Here is a 19,552-nt window from a genome sequence, read left to right on the forward strand (position 1 = left end):
CGAGCCTCAGTCCATGACATCCAACGGGTCTCACTACTTTGCTTGGCTTCACCTTTTCAGAGTCTAATCCAGGTAATCCCCAAAAGTTTTACCTGAATCCCACCTGAGGACACCTCCATTAGCATAGCGACAGCCTCGCACCGAGTTAATAGCCTCAACTCCTCCTTTAGTAAAACAAACCACCAGCTCAATAAGACAGAGAGGAAAGCCAGCTCGGCGGTGGGTCGGAACCTGGAGCACCTTCAATGGACGGCGGTGTGGAAGGTGAGGACAAGCTGGGAGCCGGCCTGGACAACCCCACCCTGCTGTTGTTTCTCTTTTTTAACCTGGACCCGCCCACAATCCTGGTGCTTAAGTTCAGAAACTCTCCACAGGTCATTAGAAGTGCAGAATCCTCTGGGATGGGGAATGAAACGTCTTCAAGTGAGACAGAAATTCAAGTCCAGTTGCCCCGACAGGAAGACCGTGACAGGAAGTCACTGCGACCTGGATGACCGAGATCCTCCACAGACATGCTAACAGTAGTTAGCACATCTACCGTACCGTTACCATAGCTGGAGCCTCAGGTAGGAACTCCCAGCTGTTCCGGGCGGCCCGGCGACACGGCGAGCGTGAATGGGTGAAGTTTACCAGGCCGAGCGAGTCCGAGTGTCCTCGGCGCTAACTGCTGCCGGACGCTCTCGTTAGCGCCCGGCAGGACCAGGAGGGCCGTGAAGGAAGAAATATTTGGCGAGCATACAGGCAAAGAAAAGTTAAAAAAAAGAAGTGAGATGTTGGCAACAACACAGACCTTTTCAAAATGAGTCACAAACACACACACACACACACACACACACACACACACACACACACACACACACACACACAGATGTATATGAAATGCAACTTGGATAAACCCGTGTGTCATTGTAAATGATAGACGGCATGGAATCATTTCAACACACCGACTTCAGCCTGGGGTTCCAACACTAAGAGGCTTATTTAGCGGCGTAAAACCCCAAACATCTGCGCGGCTGCTGTCGACTCCCATCGCAGCGTCATCAGCCGGCAGACGCTGATTGCTAATTCATCAAGAAATTAAGGGGCGACATCAAAGAAATGTGACAAAAAAAATCCACTTCATTCCTCCGAGTGCCTGGATGTGCAGATTGAGTGAAGAAGAAGAAGAAGAAGAAGAAGAAGAAGAAGAAGAAGAAGAAGATGAGGAGACGTGCCTTCCTCCCGCACTCAAACCAGACAATTATATAGAAGGTTTGCGGATTCGGATGACACAAAAACACGACAAGGTCAGATGAAACATCCGTGTCGGAGCAGGACGGGAAGGAAGGCGAGTCTTCGTCCTCCACGAGGGGCCAGAACTTCCCGTCCTTCTGCTACCCGGCTCTGGAGGTCTCTGCAGAAGCAGGATGTTCCTCGTGTCGTGTGATCGGTCAGAGATTTGAAGTGGGCGTGATCCGTGCACGGAAGGAGACGTGTCTTCACGGAAGGCCATGTGGTGACGGATCGTTTTGAGGATGAACGTATGAAGATCTTTGAAGCACATGTGGAAGGCGTGTGAAGACGGGCAGGTGGTGCGTTATTCTTGGAAAGAGGAGGTGGAGAAACTTCCAACTGCATGCAGCGAAGAAGACGAGCGGCGAGAGGAGGTGGATCCCATCGTTGTCCGCCTCCCTGCAGAAGCTCACGTCAAACACTGCGAACCCACCGGCGACTCGCTCTGCGCCGACGACACCGCGCTAAGCGTGCATTAGCATGTGGGCGGGGCCTCAGAGGACCTCCAGGAGACGTATGATATGTCACGGCCGGAAAGAACTCTTGCTCTCGCGGCCTTGGGAATCCAAGCAGTTACTGCTTCTCGCCGAGGACGAAGACGCCTCGGGTTATCGATGCGCAGAGAAAACAAAAAGTCGGGAAGGAGTGCAAGTACTTGTACTTGTACTTTTAGGCCTGAGATGTATGTCTCGCTCGCAGTGAACGGCCCCTCGGCAGCTTCACGCCAGTAAATGCTACCATTAGCGCCGGTCTTTAAGAACGGATAATGGCTGAAAAGCGACAGCAGTCGGCCTGTGACCCGCCGGCCCGCCGCTCAGCCCCGTCCTTCCCGCTGGTCGCTGTCGATACCTCGCTGCCTCCAGACGGAGATTAGATCCCACTGAGATCTCGGGGCGGTTCAATGGTCCGAGTCTTATCTTTGCCCCCACTCTCTTGCCACCCATTTACTCCCTTTTCTATTTGCCGCTTTCTTCCGGGCGCAGATACCCGGCCGGAGGGTCCGTGTGCCGTGGATGTGGATGGCCGAGAAATGAAAGTTAAAAAGTCAAAGATCACATGTCTACTTTCAGGAGGGAAGGACAGGAAGCCTTCGTGGACAGCATTTCAGCGGAGCATGATGCGGGCGGTATGACCCGTCACCAGGACTCCATATCCAGTGATAATTTGAGATGTTTCAACCGAAAAACTAACCAAAGTTTGCAACCGTTCACTGCATCCTTCACAGATTCTCCAGAGACCTTTCAGTCCCTCATTCACTCATCACATACAGACATCAGGGTACAAAGGCCTTCATGCTGGCCCGAGGACACTTTGGCATTCACCAGGAGAACCAAGAGCACCAAAAACATACGGCACTCTTTTAAAACTTGTTTGTGGAAAAAACACAGAAAGGAATTAAAGACAACCTTAATTATTGCTGTCTTTCTCTTCTTGCCAGCGCTTGTACTCCGTGTTTCCATCCCTCAATCAGCAGAAGTAAAGCCTTTTGCTATCTCCAGCAAGCTGTCATTCTTCCAAGCTAGCAATAGCATTTCTACTTCTTCCAAGACCTTTCCTTTGTTAAGGTCATCACCGTCTTTAGCCCGTCTTTGTCCCCCAGAGTGATACAAATGGTTGACCAAGCCGTGTCCAATTTAGAGCGTTTACAATTATTTCAACAACACACGACTGCCGCGACGCTACGACACCACAACACGAGTTTGTTTGTATGTTTGTTCGCAGATCGGCCCGAGGACGCTTTGGCATTCACCGGGAGGACCCGGGGATCGAACCGCCACCCTCTGCCGCCGCAGCGACTTGGAACCAAATGTTCCCGGTCGGGTTCCCGACCTCCTGCTGGTGTTCTCCAGCAAGAAGATGAGCTCAGAAGCTGCCTGCTGCTCAGGGTCCAGCCACCAAGGTCAGATGCAGAGGTCACATTTCGCTGACGATGTTGTGATGTTTGTTTCTGTGAATGTGACTAAGTAAGGGGTTTTCTTCTTCTTTCAACCCCCCCCACGCACACACACACACACACACACACACACCACACACAAACTGACACCCTTGGTTTGACTTGAAGAACAGCCGATGACATTGAGTGAGATAATTGGCTGTTTAAAGGTCAGCTCAGCAGCATCCTTCCACTCCCACTCAGGATGCAAAGGTGCCACCGGGGGCGACGCCGCAGGTGAGGTTTGCTAATTTGTAAAAAATAAATAAAAATATTGTGCTCGTTATTCTGAACTTGGCGCTGAGTTGTCTAGACTTACCAGGGAAATATCTCCTCAAATAGCATCATCTCATTCCATCTTTTATGTATTTAAATATATATGTGTGTAAACAGCAAGTACTTCAAATCCTTCTCATTTTGCATATATATTTATACATTTGTCGCTCTCTTTCTAAGTATATATCACATATATCATATATTTATATACAGCAATTTTTTTCATTACTCTCATTATACATATATATTCTATATCCGTCTAAGTACTTGTATATATATATTATCCATCTCAGTCTGTATAAACAGTAAATATTTTATATCCATCTTATTATATACAATGGATATTTACACATACACCAATATCTATCTATCTATCTATCTATCTATCTATCTATCTATCTATCTATCTATCTATCTATCTATCTATCTATCTATCTATCTGCAGTAAAAGACCTTTAATTCACAAGCAGATATCAAATGATAGCGAGAACAAAGCTAAATATTAACAAGTGTTTCCTGCAAATATGAATAAACTCTCTGGGATTAAAATAATTTCAAGAACGAAACATTACAAGAACGGCAAATTCAACGGTAATCTTTTTTTTTTACAAATAAGTAGCAAACTATTGCTATTACCATGTAATTACCATGTCATAAGAAAATACCATATTTGAGAAAATGAGCGTTCGAATGCAAATCTGTCGGAGAGGCTCCTCCGTTTCCGTCGCCATGGCAACCCGCTTGACCTTTGAACCGCTTAGCCTCCCTGCTCCTCGGGTATCATTTGATGGCATGGATTTTGGGGTGGGATCAATGCGTGAGATTACGGGAGCAGGGGTCGGAGGCGGGGCCGGCATCCAAGGGTGATTGATGAGGCTGAAATATGGCCGACATATTGGCGGGGGAATCCATAGCTCATGCCTTTGCTCATATTGATGTGACGCTCAGAGTTGCTTGGTAAGCAGGACGTGCATTATATCAACGCCGGCGCCGTGCAAACCCCCGACCTGTATGATGAAGTGATTTGTGCTCCCCGCGAGGGCCGCCGCCGCTGTCGCTCTTCATCGTCGGGGAAACGAGATGTTCAATTACAATCAAGCGGCGTTAAAGCGTTTCGTCTTAATTGGTCCGCTGGTGGTGGAGCCGAGCGGCGCCCGGCCCGCGATCCCGTGGAAAATCGAATTATCGTAACCGGGAAGGCAGATAAAAATGGTCAGAATAAAATCCACTTCACCACAGGAACAAAAGCCTCACGCAGGTTTACAAAGACGCCCTCTTACGGCCTGACGGCCTCAGAGGCCCCGCCCACGGCGCCGCCAAGCGTTGCTGGAATCCCACGGAAACGTGGACATGCACGTAGCAACAGCGCCATGTCGTCGGCGTAGAGCGAGATCGCCGCGTCGCCGGTGGTTTCGAACTTTTCCGATTGGTCACGAAGGTGTCGCCGTCTCTTTCGGCTCCTCTTTCCAAGAGTTCTCTTGGCATCGCAGAGCTCCGTTTCATCCTTTCACCCCAAACGTACCCATCACTGACGACACGTCCGCATTGAGGCCACATTTGCGACCAATCACACAACGGTACAGCCAGAAAGGAGGTGTACCCCGATGATGTTCGGAGAACAAGCCGTGAAAACTCCGGAACACCAAATTCTGCCACGTTTGCCGGGGTGATGGTTACACAGACCCGCCGACCTCCACCAAACCCGGAGGTAAACATCTGCTCCGGGTCAGGAGAGGAAACATTTCTCCTCCAACCCGAGAACAAACTCCATGTCTTCCACCGACGGTGGATTTATTTCCCCCCTTTCCCGCATCCACGGCGCGCTGGAGACGGTCCAAATGGTCCGAGAGCACCATCGTGGGTGGAGGAAGCAACAGCGCTGAGCTAGTTAGCTTATGCCACTGCTAAGCTATTAGCACTTAGCACTTACTATGACAATTAAGCTATTTGCACTTACTGCCTCCTAAGCTATCACATCATCATTACAGATGTTGCCGGGGCGTTTGCGACCCATTGGTCTGTGTGTGTGTGTGTGTGTGTGTGTGTGTGTGTGTGTGTGTGTGTGTGTGTGTGTGTGTGTGTGTGTGTGTGTGTGTCAGTAGCCATCAGCGTCCCCGGCCTTTGTAATTAGCGGCGTGGTGTATCACCGTACGGCCCAGACAGATGCTCTTCGGTGTATTTACTTCCCCTTGTTTGTTCCCATAGTAATAGCAGCACACACACTCACACACACACACACTCACACACACACACACACACACACAGTCATTTGCTGCTGGTTATGAGTGCATGGGCTCGGCGGCGCTGAGCCACAAACTCCATCAGGGAGCTTTTACTTCCTCCTGGTTTTCTTCTCTGCTCAGTTATTTTTCCTTCAAAGTCCCTTTTCTCTCTCCGTCCTCTGGCGGCGGGCTGATAATCACCCCTTCATCACATGTTTTTACCATCCTTATTTCCGATCGCGTCGCCGCCGCAGGGGTTGATGATGTGGTTGGTCCTCGTATGAGGACGGCCCTCGCTTCTCCTCAGATGGGAGAAGGTCCTCACATGACGATACAAAATGAACTTAGCGGTAGCTTACGGTTGGTGTGGAGGACAATAAAACCCAAACCCTTCTTTCTCCGAGGGTAGAATGAAGTTCTTTCAGGTTTTGACCTCCTGGAAGCCCTCATAGGTGTCACCGTCTTCATCCTCCATCCAAGATCTTCGTCCTTCTCCAAACTCTCCGTCGCTGTGCAACCTTCCACGCCAGCAGACGCTGGAATAGCAACAAGCTAGTCACAGAGAACCTGTGAGAGGACAGTTCTGGCCTGATGCTGCGTGGAGAACAAGCCAGAACCAGGAAACAGAAGAACCTCATTCTTCTCTGGAAGCCTGGGGAGTCACCACAGGGGTTCTGGCTTCTGGTAGAGCTTCCAGCTGTCTTCAGATACCCTTTAATTAAGCCCAATAATTGGACATGACTTGCTGTGGAGCTGCCACAACAAGAAGGTCTCGATAGCTGGACACAACTCCAGGCAAAGTCCCGACTGAAACAACCTGCTAATTAGCAAGGCGTGGTTTTGAATCCACGGGCTGTGAGTGATAAAGAGCCTTCACAGGGAAGCGCTAATACTAGCAAAACAACATATGATGGAACCACAAAGGTGATGCTAACAGAAGCAGCTAGCTCTGTCCTGTGCACGTTAGCAAGCTGACACTTGCTAATGTAGCTAATTGGCATAGCTGAATTGGTGGCTTGCTGCCAAAGGCTGACAAGGGATGTTAGCCGTTCAAACTTTCGACACAAAATCCTCGCGATCCCGTAAATCATTGGCGTCCGCAGAGAACGAGCAGAACGAGCCGGACCTGCGTCGCCACCCCGGGGAACCGCAGATTGTTGCACCGTTCAGCTTTTAAGCCACTTCAGCAAGCTTTCTCCGCCGGAGGAGTCCGATCGGCAGAACTAAGCTATTCGCACATTTTGGAGCGAATGTACTTCAGGTTTACTCAAAGGTAGAATCGGCCAAATCTCTCCCGGCACCTCTTTTTGTGAGGAATAATTTGTGCCTGCGGGCATCTTGGACTTTAAGTGGGCCGGGGAGCCAGAGGGTGCGGAAGGGAGCTCGGGTTCGCGGTGCGCTTCTTAAAAATGACCTTTTGAAGAAGAGCGTTTCATAAAGGAGAGGTAATTGTCCTCACTGCTAAGCAACGGAGCATATTTTAGCGCATAATGGATGCGAGAGCCCCGGCGGCTGTTACCTTGGTCTGTCCTTCGATGACAGTGAGAGGCACGCTGGTGGAGGGCCACTTGTTTTTAGGAGGTAAAGGCTTGTCGCTGTTCCATAAAACCACAATCTGTGAAGAAAGTACAAGGAGTAAACATCGCGAATACACGTCGTACGACGCCGCCGATACGAGGGCTAGGTGGTAGCATAGTAAGAGCAGGGTCGACGGTCGGCGTGTCGGAACATAACGAGGGAATAAAAGTCAACAGGAAATAGTTGGGGAGGATATAAAGGGAGAAATAAAACTATTATTGCTCTACGAGAAAACCGCACTTTGGTATGTTTGTCATAGTATATCATACTGTACAACACAATTTATAAAAACACACTGGACTTCACGCAACAAAAGGTCTCAGGTTGGATTCCTGAGCTCCTTCCAGACCACGAGTCAGAGTGTCGTTGGGCGAGACGCCGAAGCCCGAACGGCTCCGGCGCTGCCAAGTGCTTCGTCCATGATGGCTTCAGTGTGGAGATCAGGCTCCGCTAATGATGCCGGGATGAACCTTTGACCCAACGCAAGGAGAGAGCGTTTCATCGATGGAGCCACAACCGCCACCAGTATACTACACTATACCACACTACACTATACCACACTACATTATACCACACTACACTACACTATACCACACTACACTACACTATACCACACTACACTACACTACACTACACTACACTACACTATACCACACTACACTATACCACACTACATTATACCACACTACACTACACTAAACTACACTACACTACACTATACCACAATACACTACACTACACTACACTACATTATACCACACTACACTATGTTATACTACACTATGCTATACTACACTACACTACACTATGTTATACTGCACTGCATACTACACCACACTACACTATACTACACTACACTACATTATACCACACTACACTATGCTATACTACACTACACTATGTTATACTATACTGCATACTACACCACACTACACTACACCATGCTATACTACACTACACTATGGTATACTATACTGCATACTACACCACACTACACTACACCATGCTATACTACACTACACTATGCTATACTACACTACGCTATGTTATACTATACTGCATACTACACCACACTACACCACACTATACTACACTACACCACACTACGCTATACCACACTACACTATGCTATTCTACACTACACTATGTTATACTATACTGCATACTACACCACACTACACCACACTATACTACACTACATTACACTACGCTATACCACACTACACTATGCTATACTACACTACATACTAAGCTACACTACACTATACTTAACAACACTACACTGCACTATTATACAACCAGGGGTGGGCTAACTGTTTGGCTCAGGTGCCGTGTTGACTTTTAAAATTTGACAGACGGGCCGGGTCAGCACAAGATACCATATATATAAAAAAAAAAAACTATTATGTTAACTGTACATATCAGACTGGTCGGACATTTGCTTTGAAAATAAAACCGGCTTGGTTTTGAAGGCTCGGACGTTATCTTGCATTTCGTACACGGACCGTTTTTTCCCCTGGTAGCTCATTCATGCGTGTTGGTATGTCCACACACATGTAGGAGCTGAATGACACGGCCACTCCGTGTCATTCAGCTCAGGAAAATTCTCAAGTGTTGTCAAGTAGCTCCAAAAATGAAATAATCTCCTGTTTGCGCTCCCACTTTCATTGATCCAATCATTCACGTAAAGTATGAATTCTGTAGCAATCTTTGGCGGGCCGGATTCAAAAGACCAACGTGCCGTCTGTGGCCCGCGGGCTGTAGTTTACCCACCCCTGCTATACTACTCTGCACTACACTGTACTGTTACACTATACTCTAGCATACTAAATACACTGCCGCGCCACACCATAATATTCTTTACACTACTGTGTCGTACCCTACTCTACTATACAATAATGTCAGGCAGCACCATACCAGCATAGTGTGCTATACTACTCTATACTAAACCATGCCATGCTATACAGTTCTATATTTTACTGAATGACTCTACACAGTACTGTGCTGGATGCAAGACTTGTGTCCAAGTGTGTGTAGAACAACAAGAAGTAGCAGAGATGTATTAGCAACAAATTATAACCTCTGCACCTTCAAGTATATATGTATATGTATGTGTGCGTGTGTGTGTGTGTGAGTGAGTATATATATAGAGAGGTGCAGCCAGACAGAGCGAGAGACATTTGACTCCATATCCCAGAACGTGTGCACGTGGTCCCCACCTGTGCACAGAACTTGGACTTGGCTACGGCGATGATGAGCTTCACCACAGGGGAGATCTGGGACTGCAGAGGAGTAACCGTATGGATCACTGCGGTGAACTGCTGCAGCGGGCTCTTACCTGGAGACACACACACACACACACACACACACACACACACACACACACACACACACACACACAGGCAGTGGCTCAGGTAAACTGCATCCAGGTTTTTAACCCAGATTTGTGCAGATGTAGCTCCCCATAAACCTCCATCACGGTTAAGTGGCCACAGAGTGTTCGGCGTTGTATCTGTCATCCATCTTCCTGACAGGATATACACCCCCGTCTCACATGGCCGGTCCTGGGTACACTTGTCTAATCCTGGCCTGAGCATTCTGCTTTGATGCTATCTTTCTCTTTTGCGGCCGGGGAACAATGCAGATTTGTCATTTCTATTTTTTCTCTTTCTGCGTCCTCCGGAAGCCGGCGGCTTAATGAATCGCCATGAGTTGCTGTGGTGGCGTACGGCTCTGCGTACAGCGAGCGTGGAGACGGACGGGCGTCCACCCTCTCGTCCGTGCCCTTGAGTGACGCACGACCATTCACGTCTTCATTGGCACATCGTATAGAAACATTCAAGCGTTCACTCCTTCATTTCCCCATCATTCATAGACATACAAGCATTCATTCTCTCATTCATACATCATTTAGGCCATTCAGCTATTCACCTTTTCATTCTCACATCGTATAGAGACATAAAAGCATTCATCCTCTCATCTGTACGTCGTATATAGACATATACAACCGTTCGCTCCTTCCTTCATAAATCATATAGCGATGCAAACATTTACTCTTAGAGTTTTAGAGGCAAAGACCCGTCATAAAGAGACATTCAGCCATTCACTTATTCACATGTAGACATACAAGCATTCATCCTCTCATCCATGTGTCACATAGAGATGTATGACACCACACACACACACACACACACACACACACACACACACACACACATCACCGACAGACCTTCACTCTTTGGCTCATGTGGCCCATTGAAGGTCTCGGATGAAGCTCCAGAGATGGTCCTCACAGATACCGGCCTCTTAAATACGAGACGCTTAAAAAAAAGGTGCGGATTCTTTGCCGCTCATCAGAAGATGGAAGGAGGAGCGGCGGCGCCGGGTCGGCTGGATCCGGTACGCCAGCTGTTTGGGCCGGCTCGGGACTGGGATCGGGACTGGGATCGGGACTGGGATTGGGGGAATTCCCATCCGGGCGGAGGAGCGGCGCCGGAGAGCTCCATCCATCTCCCTGACAACCAGCCCCGGACCGGCGCTCTGCTGGCCCCAGCAGTGAGCAGTATTTATGGAAGCGCAGGGTCTGCCCTCACTGGGGGGGTTATAGGTAGAGTCCTGTTTCCATGGCAATAGCATGCACACACACACACACACACACACACACACAAACACACACACGTACATTGAACACATGAGGTTCAATGGACAGACTATATTGTCCAGACGTGTGAAGGAGAGGGTGAATGTCTCTACAGGACGTGTGAGAGAGATGAGATGAGATAAGATCAACTTTATTAATCCCGAGTGAACGAGTGAATGTGTCTTTAAATCACACGGATGAGAGGATGAATGCTTGTGACGGGTGAAGCAGAGGGTGAACGGTTTTGTCTATATATAAATACTTCCAGGGAATGGTTGTGTGTCTATATATGAGGGATAAATGAAGGAGTGAATGGTTGTATATCTCTGTATACGACTTGCGGATGAGAGGATAAATGTTTTTTGTCTATATATGATGGGTAAATGAAGGGGTGAAAGACTTTATGTCATTTATATCTGATCTGTGAATGAGTGAATAATGTATGTCTCTATATGACATGTGAATGAGTGAATATGTTTGTATATGATGGTGAAGTGAGTGGTTGTTCGTCTCTATGGCCCGTGAATGAGTGGGTGAATGGTTGTGTGTCTCTATAGGGAGTGTGAGTGAGCCAGTGAACGCTTGTATGTCCTGATATGACTTGTGAATGAGTGAATAATACATGACGTGTCAAGGAATATATTATGGTCATATGTCTCTATATGAGGAACAAATGAAAGAGTGAGTGGTTGTGTGTGAATGAGAGGGTGAATGCCTGTCTATCTAACTGGCCCTGTGATTGGTCGAGGGGAAACCCTGCCTCTCAGCCAATGACGGCTGCAATAGGCTGCTTCCCCGCACGACCCCGAGTGCACGGGAGATAATGAATGAATGAATGAAGTTCCCGAGTAATTGCAAATCAGTTCAACACACACACACACACACACACACACACACACACACACACACACATACACCTCGCAGTGCCTCTGAAACCAGTCAATTAGCAGAAATCTGTAGATTCCTGGTCCTGCCTGCAGGAGCTCGATGAGCCTGGCGAAGCCACGTATCGACTTCTGGTTTGAATCAAAGTCCTGCAGCTGCTGCAGCGGGCCGGAAACCAGCGGGTCTGCGGGGTTTTTAATTTTGATTTGAATTTTTTTCATGGATTTTGAGAGACGGGTCGGGACATATTCATGGAGCTTCACATGTAAATCTGCCGGAGGATCGCGGGGGCTCCTTCCGATCCGCTGAGACTTCCAGATAAACGGAAGCTCGTATAGAAACGTACAATAATCTCTGTCACATGTTTACTGAGACGTACATCCATTCACCCTCTCATCCACACGTCAGGTGGAGACAACATTCGCCATCTTATTCACAAGTCATATATAGACATACGACCCTCTGAGTCATGAATCGCATCCAGACGTGCGACCATCACTCTCTCCTTCCCAAGTCTCATGGAGGCGTACGACTGCTCAGCCTCTCATTGCTGCAGCGAATGGACACATTCATCCCCTCATCCACAGGTCAGTGGAGACGTACGACCATTCACTCGTTCATTCACAGCTCCGGGTGTTTGTGAGCGACGGCTGCTGTGGGAGGAACTTTCAAGCTCCACCTGGAGTCCAGCCTGGGATCTCCTGGCCGCCAGGCAGAAATGCTAACCGCTGCTTCAGCGCGCAGGGGCTCGCGCTAATTTGAGAAGTTAATAGAATATATGACTTCAGGGTTTGGGAGAGGCGGACGAGCTTAATTGTATTTTTAATGTCGTACCCCGTGATGTTTTTGCGGTATTTAAAGTCATGTATTCAGAAAGGGCTAGCGTGCTACGAACCCCCTGTTTATTCATGTCTTCACGGGTGAAGTCGGGGGAAAAATCACCTTCTCCCGACGTTTCTCCAGATGAGATCAAGCTGTTTGATTTAAGAGGGAAGTTTAATGAGACGCAAACAAACGGGAGTCAAAGCAGGTCGCGGAGGCTCCGTCGCCGCGGTGACGAACCCCCTCCGCCGCCGCCGATCAATACCTAAAAAGATGTGATGTTTTGGATGTTTACAACGGCGCCGCAGACGCCGCACCTGTTCAGCCTCCGCCGAAAAGTAAAGATGGCGTCGTCTGACAGATTCGGAGACGAATCGTTCGCTCGCCGTCTGCCGGAATGAAGAAAGCCTGCTTATTACGGCGCCGACTTAAATGATACGGGTCCGTTGCTGCTTCAAAGCCTTCATGTAAAAAAAATAGTAAAATTTTTCAGAGCGGCTGTAAAATGACTGTCTGCATAAGTGTGTCTACAAAAAAATAAAAAATGTTTTGGTGACTGTTGACAATATGGCTGTTTTGCAACAAAGTTAACATATTTATTTGTGTATTATTGAACATTTCAACTTTAATTTTGTTTAGTATTATCTATCAGCCAAACAATTCTACTAAATGTCTACATTTAACGCACACATCCATCCGTATAATATGTTCAGTGGCGTGCAGTCAGGGGAGGCAGGGGAGGCCCTGCCTCACTTGCCAATCTTGGAAAGAAAACATGTAAACTGGAAAAAAAGAATGAAATGGTCTTTTTACCAGACATTTTTCATTGAACTTCACCAGTTTGAGATGGTTTTCAAAATGGAAACAAAGGAGAGACGTGCGGAGAGGCCGCCGACCGTAGAGCTCGGACGCCGACCCTCCTCGACTTGTTCGCACTGGAGACGCCTCTGGGACGAAGAGGAGGAACTTCTCTGAGGAGCGATATAAGGTGAGGCTGCTGAGGAGAAGGACGTGACCTTCACGCAAAACCATCACATCATCTGCAGGCACGCGCGTTCTGCTGCAGCCTCGGACGATGTTTCATGAAAAAAACAGTTGAGAGTCGGGATTTATTTCCATGGAAAACCTGATGGACCTCGAAAAGTCCTGACCTGGAGATGAGATCATGGCAGGACTTCCTCCTGGAGGCTGATCGCACGCCGCCCTGGATGGATGTTCTTACCACTCCAGGAGCTGTCAGACATTTCCTCTGTTTTATTAGCAAAAGTTATGGACGCTTACGTGCAAACATTCACACACACACACACACACACACACACACACACATACACACACACACACACACACACACACACACACACGCATAAAGAGACACACATGCCATCAACTACAAGTGATTCTCCTGAACAGCAGCACTGGAGACGCAGCAAGTAAAAGAATGATTTGCAGCAGAGGCATAAACCAAACGCTGCTCATCTTCCCTTCCGTGTCACTCTTCTGGATACAAACACCCGCACACACACACACACACACACACACACACATCAATCTGAATGCCAGCCTTCGGTCTATTAATAATCACTGGCTTCCATCTTCCAGAACTTCAACTTCTGCCACCCGCGGTTATAAAAGCGCTGGTGTTCTACTGTGCGGAGGAGTTTAACCCTTAAAAACAGCCAAGGTCGCGCTGCTTCTTTAAGCTCCGCCCACAATATGCTCTCCCCAGCTGCGGTCGCACCTCCGGGACACTAGGTGGCGCCGGCCGAACGCCGATCGGAGAGTCTGCGTCAGATTCCACGACGTTCATTCAACAACTGAACGGACTGACTTTTGTTCTTCATGTTCACGAGGTGAATGTGACCTGGTGGACGGGAGGCGTCAATCTGAACCGATCTCATGATCAATTATTGATTAATATCCAAAATGCCGCCTTTAACTTTATTTCACCTGTTTTGATTGTGATAAATTCTTTTTATCCACCTTCCTGGACTTTTCTTCTGGAGTCACTAATCGCCGGCATCCACCTCACCCACAGCCAATCACAGGCCTCCATCTCACCCACAGCCAATCACCAGCCTCCACTCACCCACAGCCAATCACAGGCCTCCACCTCACCATCAGCCAATCACAGGCCTCCACCTCACCCACAGCCAATCACAGGCCTCCATCTCACCCACAGCCAATCACAGGCCTCCATCTCACCCCCAGCCAATCCCGCTCCCCAAAGACCTCCCATCTGGTGCGCTCCCGTCGGTGCTGGACGCTTTAAGAAGCCTTTGAGCTCCTGGAGAGCAGAGCCTCCACCTGAGGCGGCGAGAACTTACCCAGAACGGCGTAGTAAAAGGGGAACTGCGAGGGGTCGGCGGAGAACTGGGGGAGTGCATAGAGGCCGCCGGGGAGGGAGTTCCACAGCAGCTGGTTCCTGGAGACGTGGGCGTCCACGCGGTCCCGGACGATCTGGACGGCGGAGATGGTCGGGTGGATGGAGAAGGAGAAGGAGGAACAGAGGGACACATTTATAGGCTGTTCTTTTACTTGAATGAATCTGAGTGTTTTAGAAAGGCACCGTCAGAGGTGGTGGACCTCTGCGTGGGACATCTCCATGTCCATGCTCTGCATGGAGGTCATTGAGCTGCTTCACTACCAGCATGAGGAATCCGTTTTGTCAATATTATTCATCCGACTTGCTAGCGAAAGGTCAAGGTTAGCTAGCTGGGTGCGGTTGGGGGGGGGGGGGGGGGGGGGTCGTCGACCGGCGAAATGTCACGGATGGAGCTGCAGAGATGTTCCAAAGACGTCCAGACGCCTTCTCATGACCGATTGTTTGGATTTCCGCCTCCCGTGTCTGCTTCCACTCTGTCGGGATAAACGTGCTGGTTAGCGCTTCAAGCTAGCAGCCAGAAGGTCCCTGGTCGGCTCCCACAGGAGACCTTCTTGCTTGGAGTCTCCACGTTCTTCACCTGTCTGGGGGTTCCTCAAGGTTCTCAGGGTTCCTCACACAGTCCAAACACAGGCAGCAGGTTCATGGAGAACCAGAATGAGAGGGTGAAAGGTCGTGTGTCTTGAGATGAGTCTTAAATGAATGAATGAATGGTTGTATCTCTGTATGGGACGTGGATGAGAGGGTGAATGGTGACGTGTCAGTAGATGACATGAGAATGAGAGGGCGAACGGTCATATTCATCTATGTTACGCAATGATTGTTTCCTTCTCCGTGACCTGAACGAGAGGGTGGACGTCGAACGTGAGGTTGTTCACAGCCGTCCTTCTGCCTTCCCAGCGCAGATACTGAACGAATGAAGGAATTATTTTGGCGAACTGAGTCCCGGAGTCGTCGTCTCCAGGCGGCGGACGGTTTTTATTCGAACCTTTTAAATGTCGCCGCTCGGGGAAATTAAAATGCATTGAAAAAAAAAAAGCTCTTCTCTCCGGCGGCTCCGTAAATTAGCTGTGGTCCGTCTTTAGTTGTGAAATTAGCGTCGGCGTGGAGATACAAAGCGGCAGTTCGGGAGGCGCTCCGGCGAGGACGGCGTGAGTTATTCACGTGAACACCTGCAGACCGCAGAACGCCGCTTCACCTACAAACCAATAGCGTGATCCATTAACCCGTCGTCCTGAAGGAGGAGCTTTCTGAAAGCTCTCCAAACCTCTCGACCTTGTTCTCCACGGGTTCCCGGGTTTGTCCAAAACATGTTTTCTGTCTGTTTTGTTTTGATGTGTTTGTCCAGTTAGCATTTACTCCATGTTTTATTTTGTGACCCTTTGATGAGGAATGTTTTAGTTTCCGTGTGTGAGCACACGTGATAAAGTATCCGTTTCTCTGGTCTGGAAAAAGTTGAGGATAAAGTTAGAACGTTGATATGACATGAAATATCGAACAAGAGGCGCAAAAACAGGAGGGAATCAATCGCGTGTTCTTCCCCTTTAAAATGACCTGTTTGTCGTCACGCGTGTCCGTGAAGCGTCCCAGGAAGAGCCTGGTGCTGCAGACGTCACGCCAGAAGATGTTTCTGTAAATGTTAAATGTATGATCTGTATTTTCGGAGCGCTTTTGGCGTCCGGGTTTTTTCAAACCTCCGTTCGGTCGACTCTTTTTGGCGGAACGCTGAGGATACAGGGAGCGGAGATCAAGAAGGTGGAGGATTTGAAGTGCTGAGGTCAACAGTCCGGAGCGTGTGGAGAAGATGTGAAGGAACGGGTTCAGGCAGGTTGAACGGGTGGAGAGAAGTGTCACGCTTCAATCAGATAGAAGAACATCAGCCAGGAGGAAAGGAAAGGTGGAGGACACGGTGGTGAGATGATCTACTATCACTGACAAACACTGAGGCGGAGCTGGAGGTGGCAGAGATGAAGATGCTAAGGTTCTCGTTGGGAGCCACCAGGATGGAGAGGAGCAGGAGATGGGAGATGTTTTGGAGAGAAGATCAGAGAAGCTGGACTGAGATGGTCGGGTCAGAGGAGGGAGACGGATGCTGGAATTGGAGGTCTAGAGGAAGACCAACGAGAAGGTGGATGGACGTGGTGAGAGAGGACATGAAGGTAGTTGGTGTGAGAGAGGAGGATCCAGAGAACATGATGAGATGGAGAAGGTGGATCAGCTAACGCTCTGAAGCTCAGCTCATTTACAAATCTAATTGTCACAAAGGAGAAGAAGAAAATCACAGGTTTGATCAGCTGAGAGACCAAACACACAGCTTGGGGTTTGTACACCGCTGGGCGACACACACACACACACACACACACACACACACACACACACACACACACACACACACACACACACACACACACACTCATGATGAATAAGTGAAGGAATGAATGAACGCATGGATTTCCATTCATTGCGGTGACAGAACGCAGGGAGCTGCGGTGAAGATCATCTTCATCAGGTCTCCAGGGGGGAAAAGAAGAACGACGACTAACAACACACACACACACACGCACACACACACGCACACACACACACACACGTAGGTGTTCTCTTACCTCCAGGGTGGTGGAGACGATCTTGGCTACGGAGGAGAAGTAGGCGTCCCAGAGGAACTGGGCCTGCTGGCGCAGCAGCAGCGTCCTGTCTCGGCCCACCGAGCGAGCGATGGACGGAACCTGCAGGACCAGAAGAAGCTCAGGACGACCTCCTGCCTCAACAACTCCACTACTGAAGGTGAAGACCACGTTCACTCAGGACACTGGAGATGAACTCTAACTTAGAAATAATGAGGGGTGAAGGTTGCGTGTGCCTTCACGTACATACAAAATATATGTAAACATTTACATATAAATGTCAAATAACAATTGGAAAGGATTTTTAATTGTTATTATAACATGTCTCAATATGATGTTTAAATGAGAGGGTGAATGTTTGCATGTTCCTTAATGTAAATAAAATAATATATATGTATATATATATATATGCAGTATATGTGCGTATATATATATTTCCATATAATGTCCATATATATAAATGTCAGTTAACAATTGTGTTGTAAAGGATTTAATACGAGTTTCGCCTCACGAATGCAACTGAAGATAAAAAATTATTGTAATAACATTAATATAATGATAATTATTATTAATAATACATCTCCTGTCGCAGCCTCCTGGATATCATCTGATTATCAATAACCTCAAATCTCCAGCGGCAGGAGAAGAAACCTGGCGAACACGTCCCGCCATCTTTAACCTCTTCTATCTAATTCCTCCGCGGCGTTTACGCCTTTTCACGACTCTTTTCACGACTCTTTTCCCGGCTGTTTTCCTGGCTCTTGTGCACGAGACGTGCCGGTGCCTCTCCGTCTGGCGTCCCGTGGAGGATCCGTCTCCTCTCAGGTGGAGGACGGGAGCAGCTGGCTGAGGCCCCTGGAGGAGGACGCTCGCTCGCTCGCTCACTCGCTCGCTCGCTCGCTCGCCCGCCCGCCCGCCCGCCCGTATGCCCGTGCGAGGAGCTCCGCCGCCGGCGAGGGGTTTGAGACGCGCTCGGCTCCGAGGCTCCGGTGCATCCGCGGCCCCGGAGGCCTCCTCGTGTTCTGAGCGCGAAACTAGGAGGTCCTGGGCGGAGGCCCGGGACCACGGGAGGAACACGGACGCTTGAAAGAGCTCTTTGCATTTTCACGGGCCTTCAAATGAATGAACACCCGGCTGAAACGATCCTGCTGTCTCCAATTTCCAAAAACTCATGGCCTTGCTGATTTTATAATACACAGAAATATAAAATGACATGTTTAAAATAACAGAGGATCCCTTAAAGGCAAAGAAGCAGGACATCGGGCTCTGAGCTGGACTAACTCCCATTAGCCGCCAGATGAAGGGCTCGCTAGCAGTAGCGCCACATCATTCATTCATTCATTCATTCATTCACTTTGTCAGTCCTTGTCTGATGGCGGACGAGGGGCCGGGGTTCACCCTGGACCCTCACAGGGGCAAACAAACATTCACCCTGTCATCCAAAGATCATCTCTAGAAATGCAAACATTCCCTTACATATCAAACAGACAAACTGAGGAACCCTGAGGAACCCATGCAGACATGAAGGCCTCCTGTGGGAACCTCCGCTCTAGGTCACACATTCACCGGCTTTAAATTGGCGGGCAGTAAACGCCACTCGCCCCCCCCTCCTCCCCCAGCGGTGTTTGTGAGCTGTCGGGGGGGCGGAGGGGGCGGGGCTCCCGCGGGGGAAGCGGGCCGAGGGGGGAGTCATACATACTAAACAGCCAGGTACGGCGTGGAGAGGTCTAATTGAAAGTAATGAGATTCGTCTCTCCCAGCAGGCCGCCGCGCTACGATAGCACACACACACACACACACACACACACACACACACACACAAACACACACACACACACACGTATCGGAGGGCTGTTTACTGACGACAAACACGTTTGCGCCCGTTTAAATATGCTAACGCAACGGTGCAGGTTATGTAAT

At 48.9% G+C, this 19,552-nt stretch overlaps 1 protein-coding gene across 2 annotated transcripts in view; it reads right to left on the reverse strand.

Moving 5' to 3' along the window:
* LOC147222526 (exostosin-1a) overlaps nt 1-19,552 on the reverse strand; it is a 183,781-nt gene that overhangs the window by 20,514 nt on the left and 143,715 nt on the right. For both annotated transcript variants that reach the window (XM_086166841.1, XM_086166840.1), the window contains exons 5-8: nt 17,615-17,734; nt 14,953-15,085; nt 9,501-9,619; nt 7,223-7,318 (exon numbers count right to left, since the gene is read on the reverse strand). In XM_086166841.1, coding sequence (XP_086022967.1) covers nt 7,223-7,318; nt 9,501-9,619; nt 14,953-15,085; nt 17,615-17,734 — 468 coding nt within the window. The remainder of the gene's footprint in view (nt 1-7,222; nt 7,319-9,500; nt 9,620-14,952; nt 15,086-17,614; nt 17,735-19,552) is intronic.

This window comes from Fistularia commersonii, chromosome 20 (assembly GCF_037954325.1).
Source record: "Fistularia commersonii isolate RoL2024-O1a breed Wild chromosome 20, RoL_Fcom_v1.0, whole genome shotgun sequence".
NCBI lineage: Eukaryota > Metazoa > Chordata > Actinopteri > Syngnathiformes > Fistulariidae > Fistularia > Fistularia commersonii.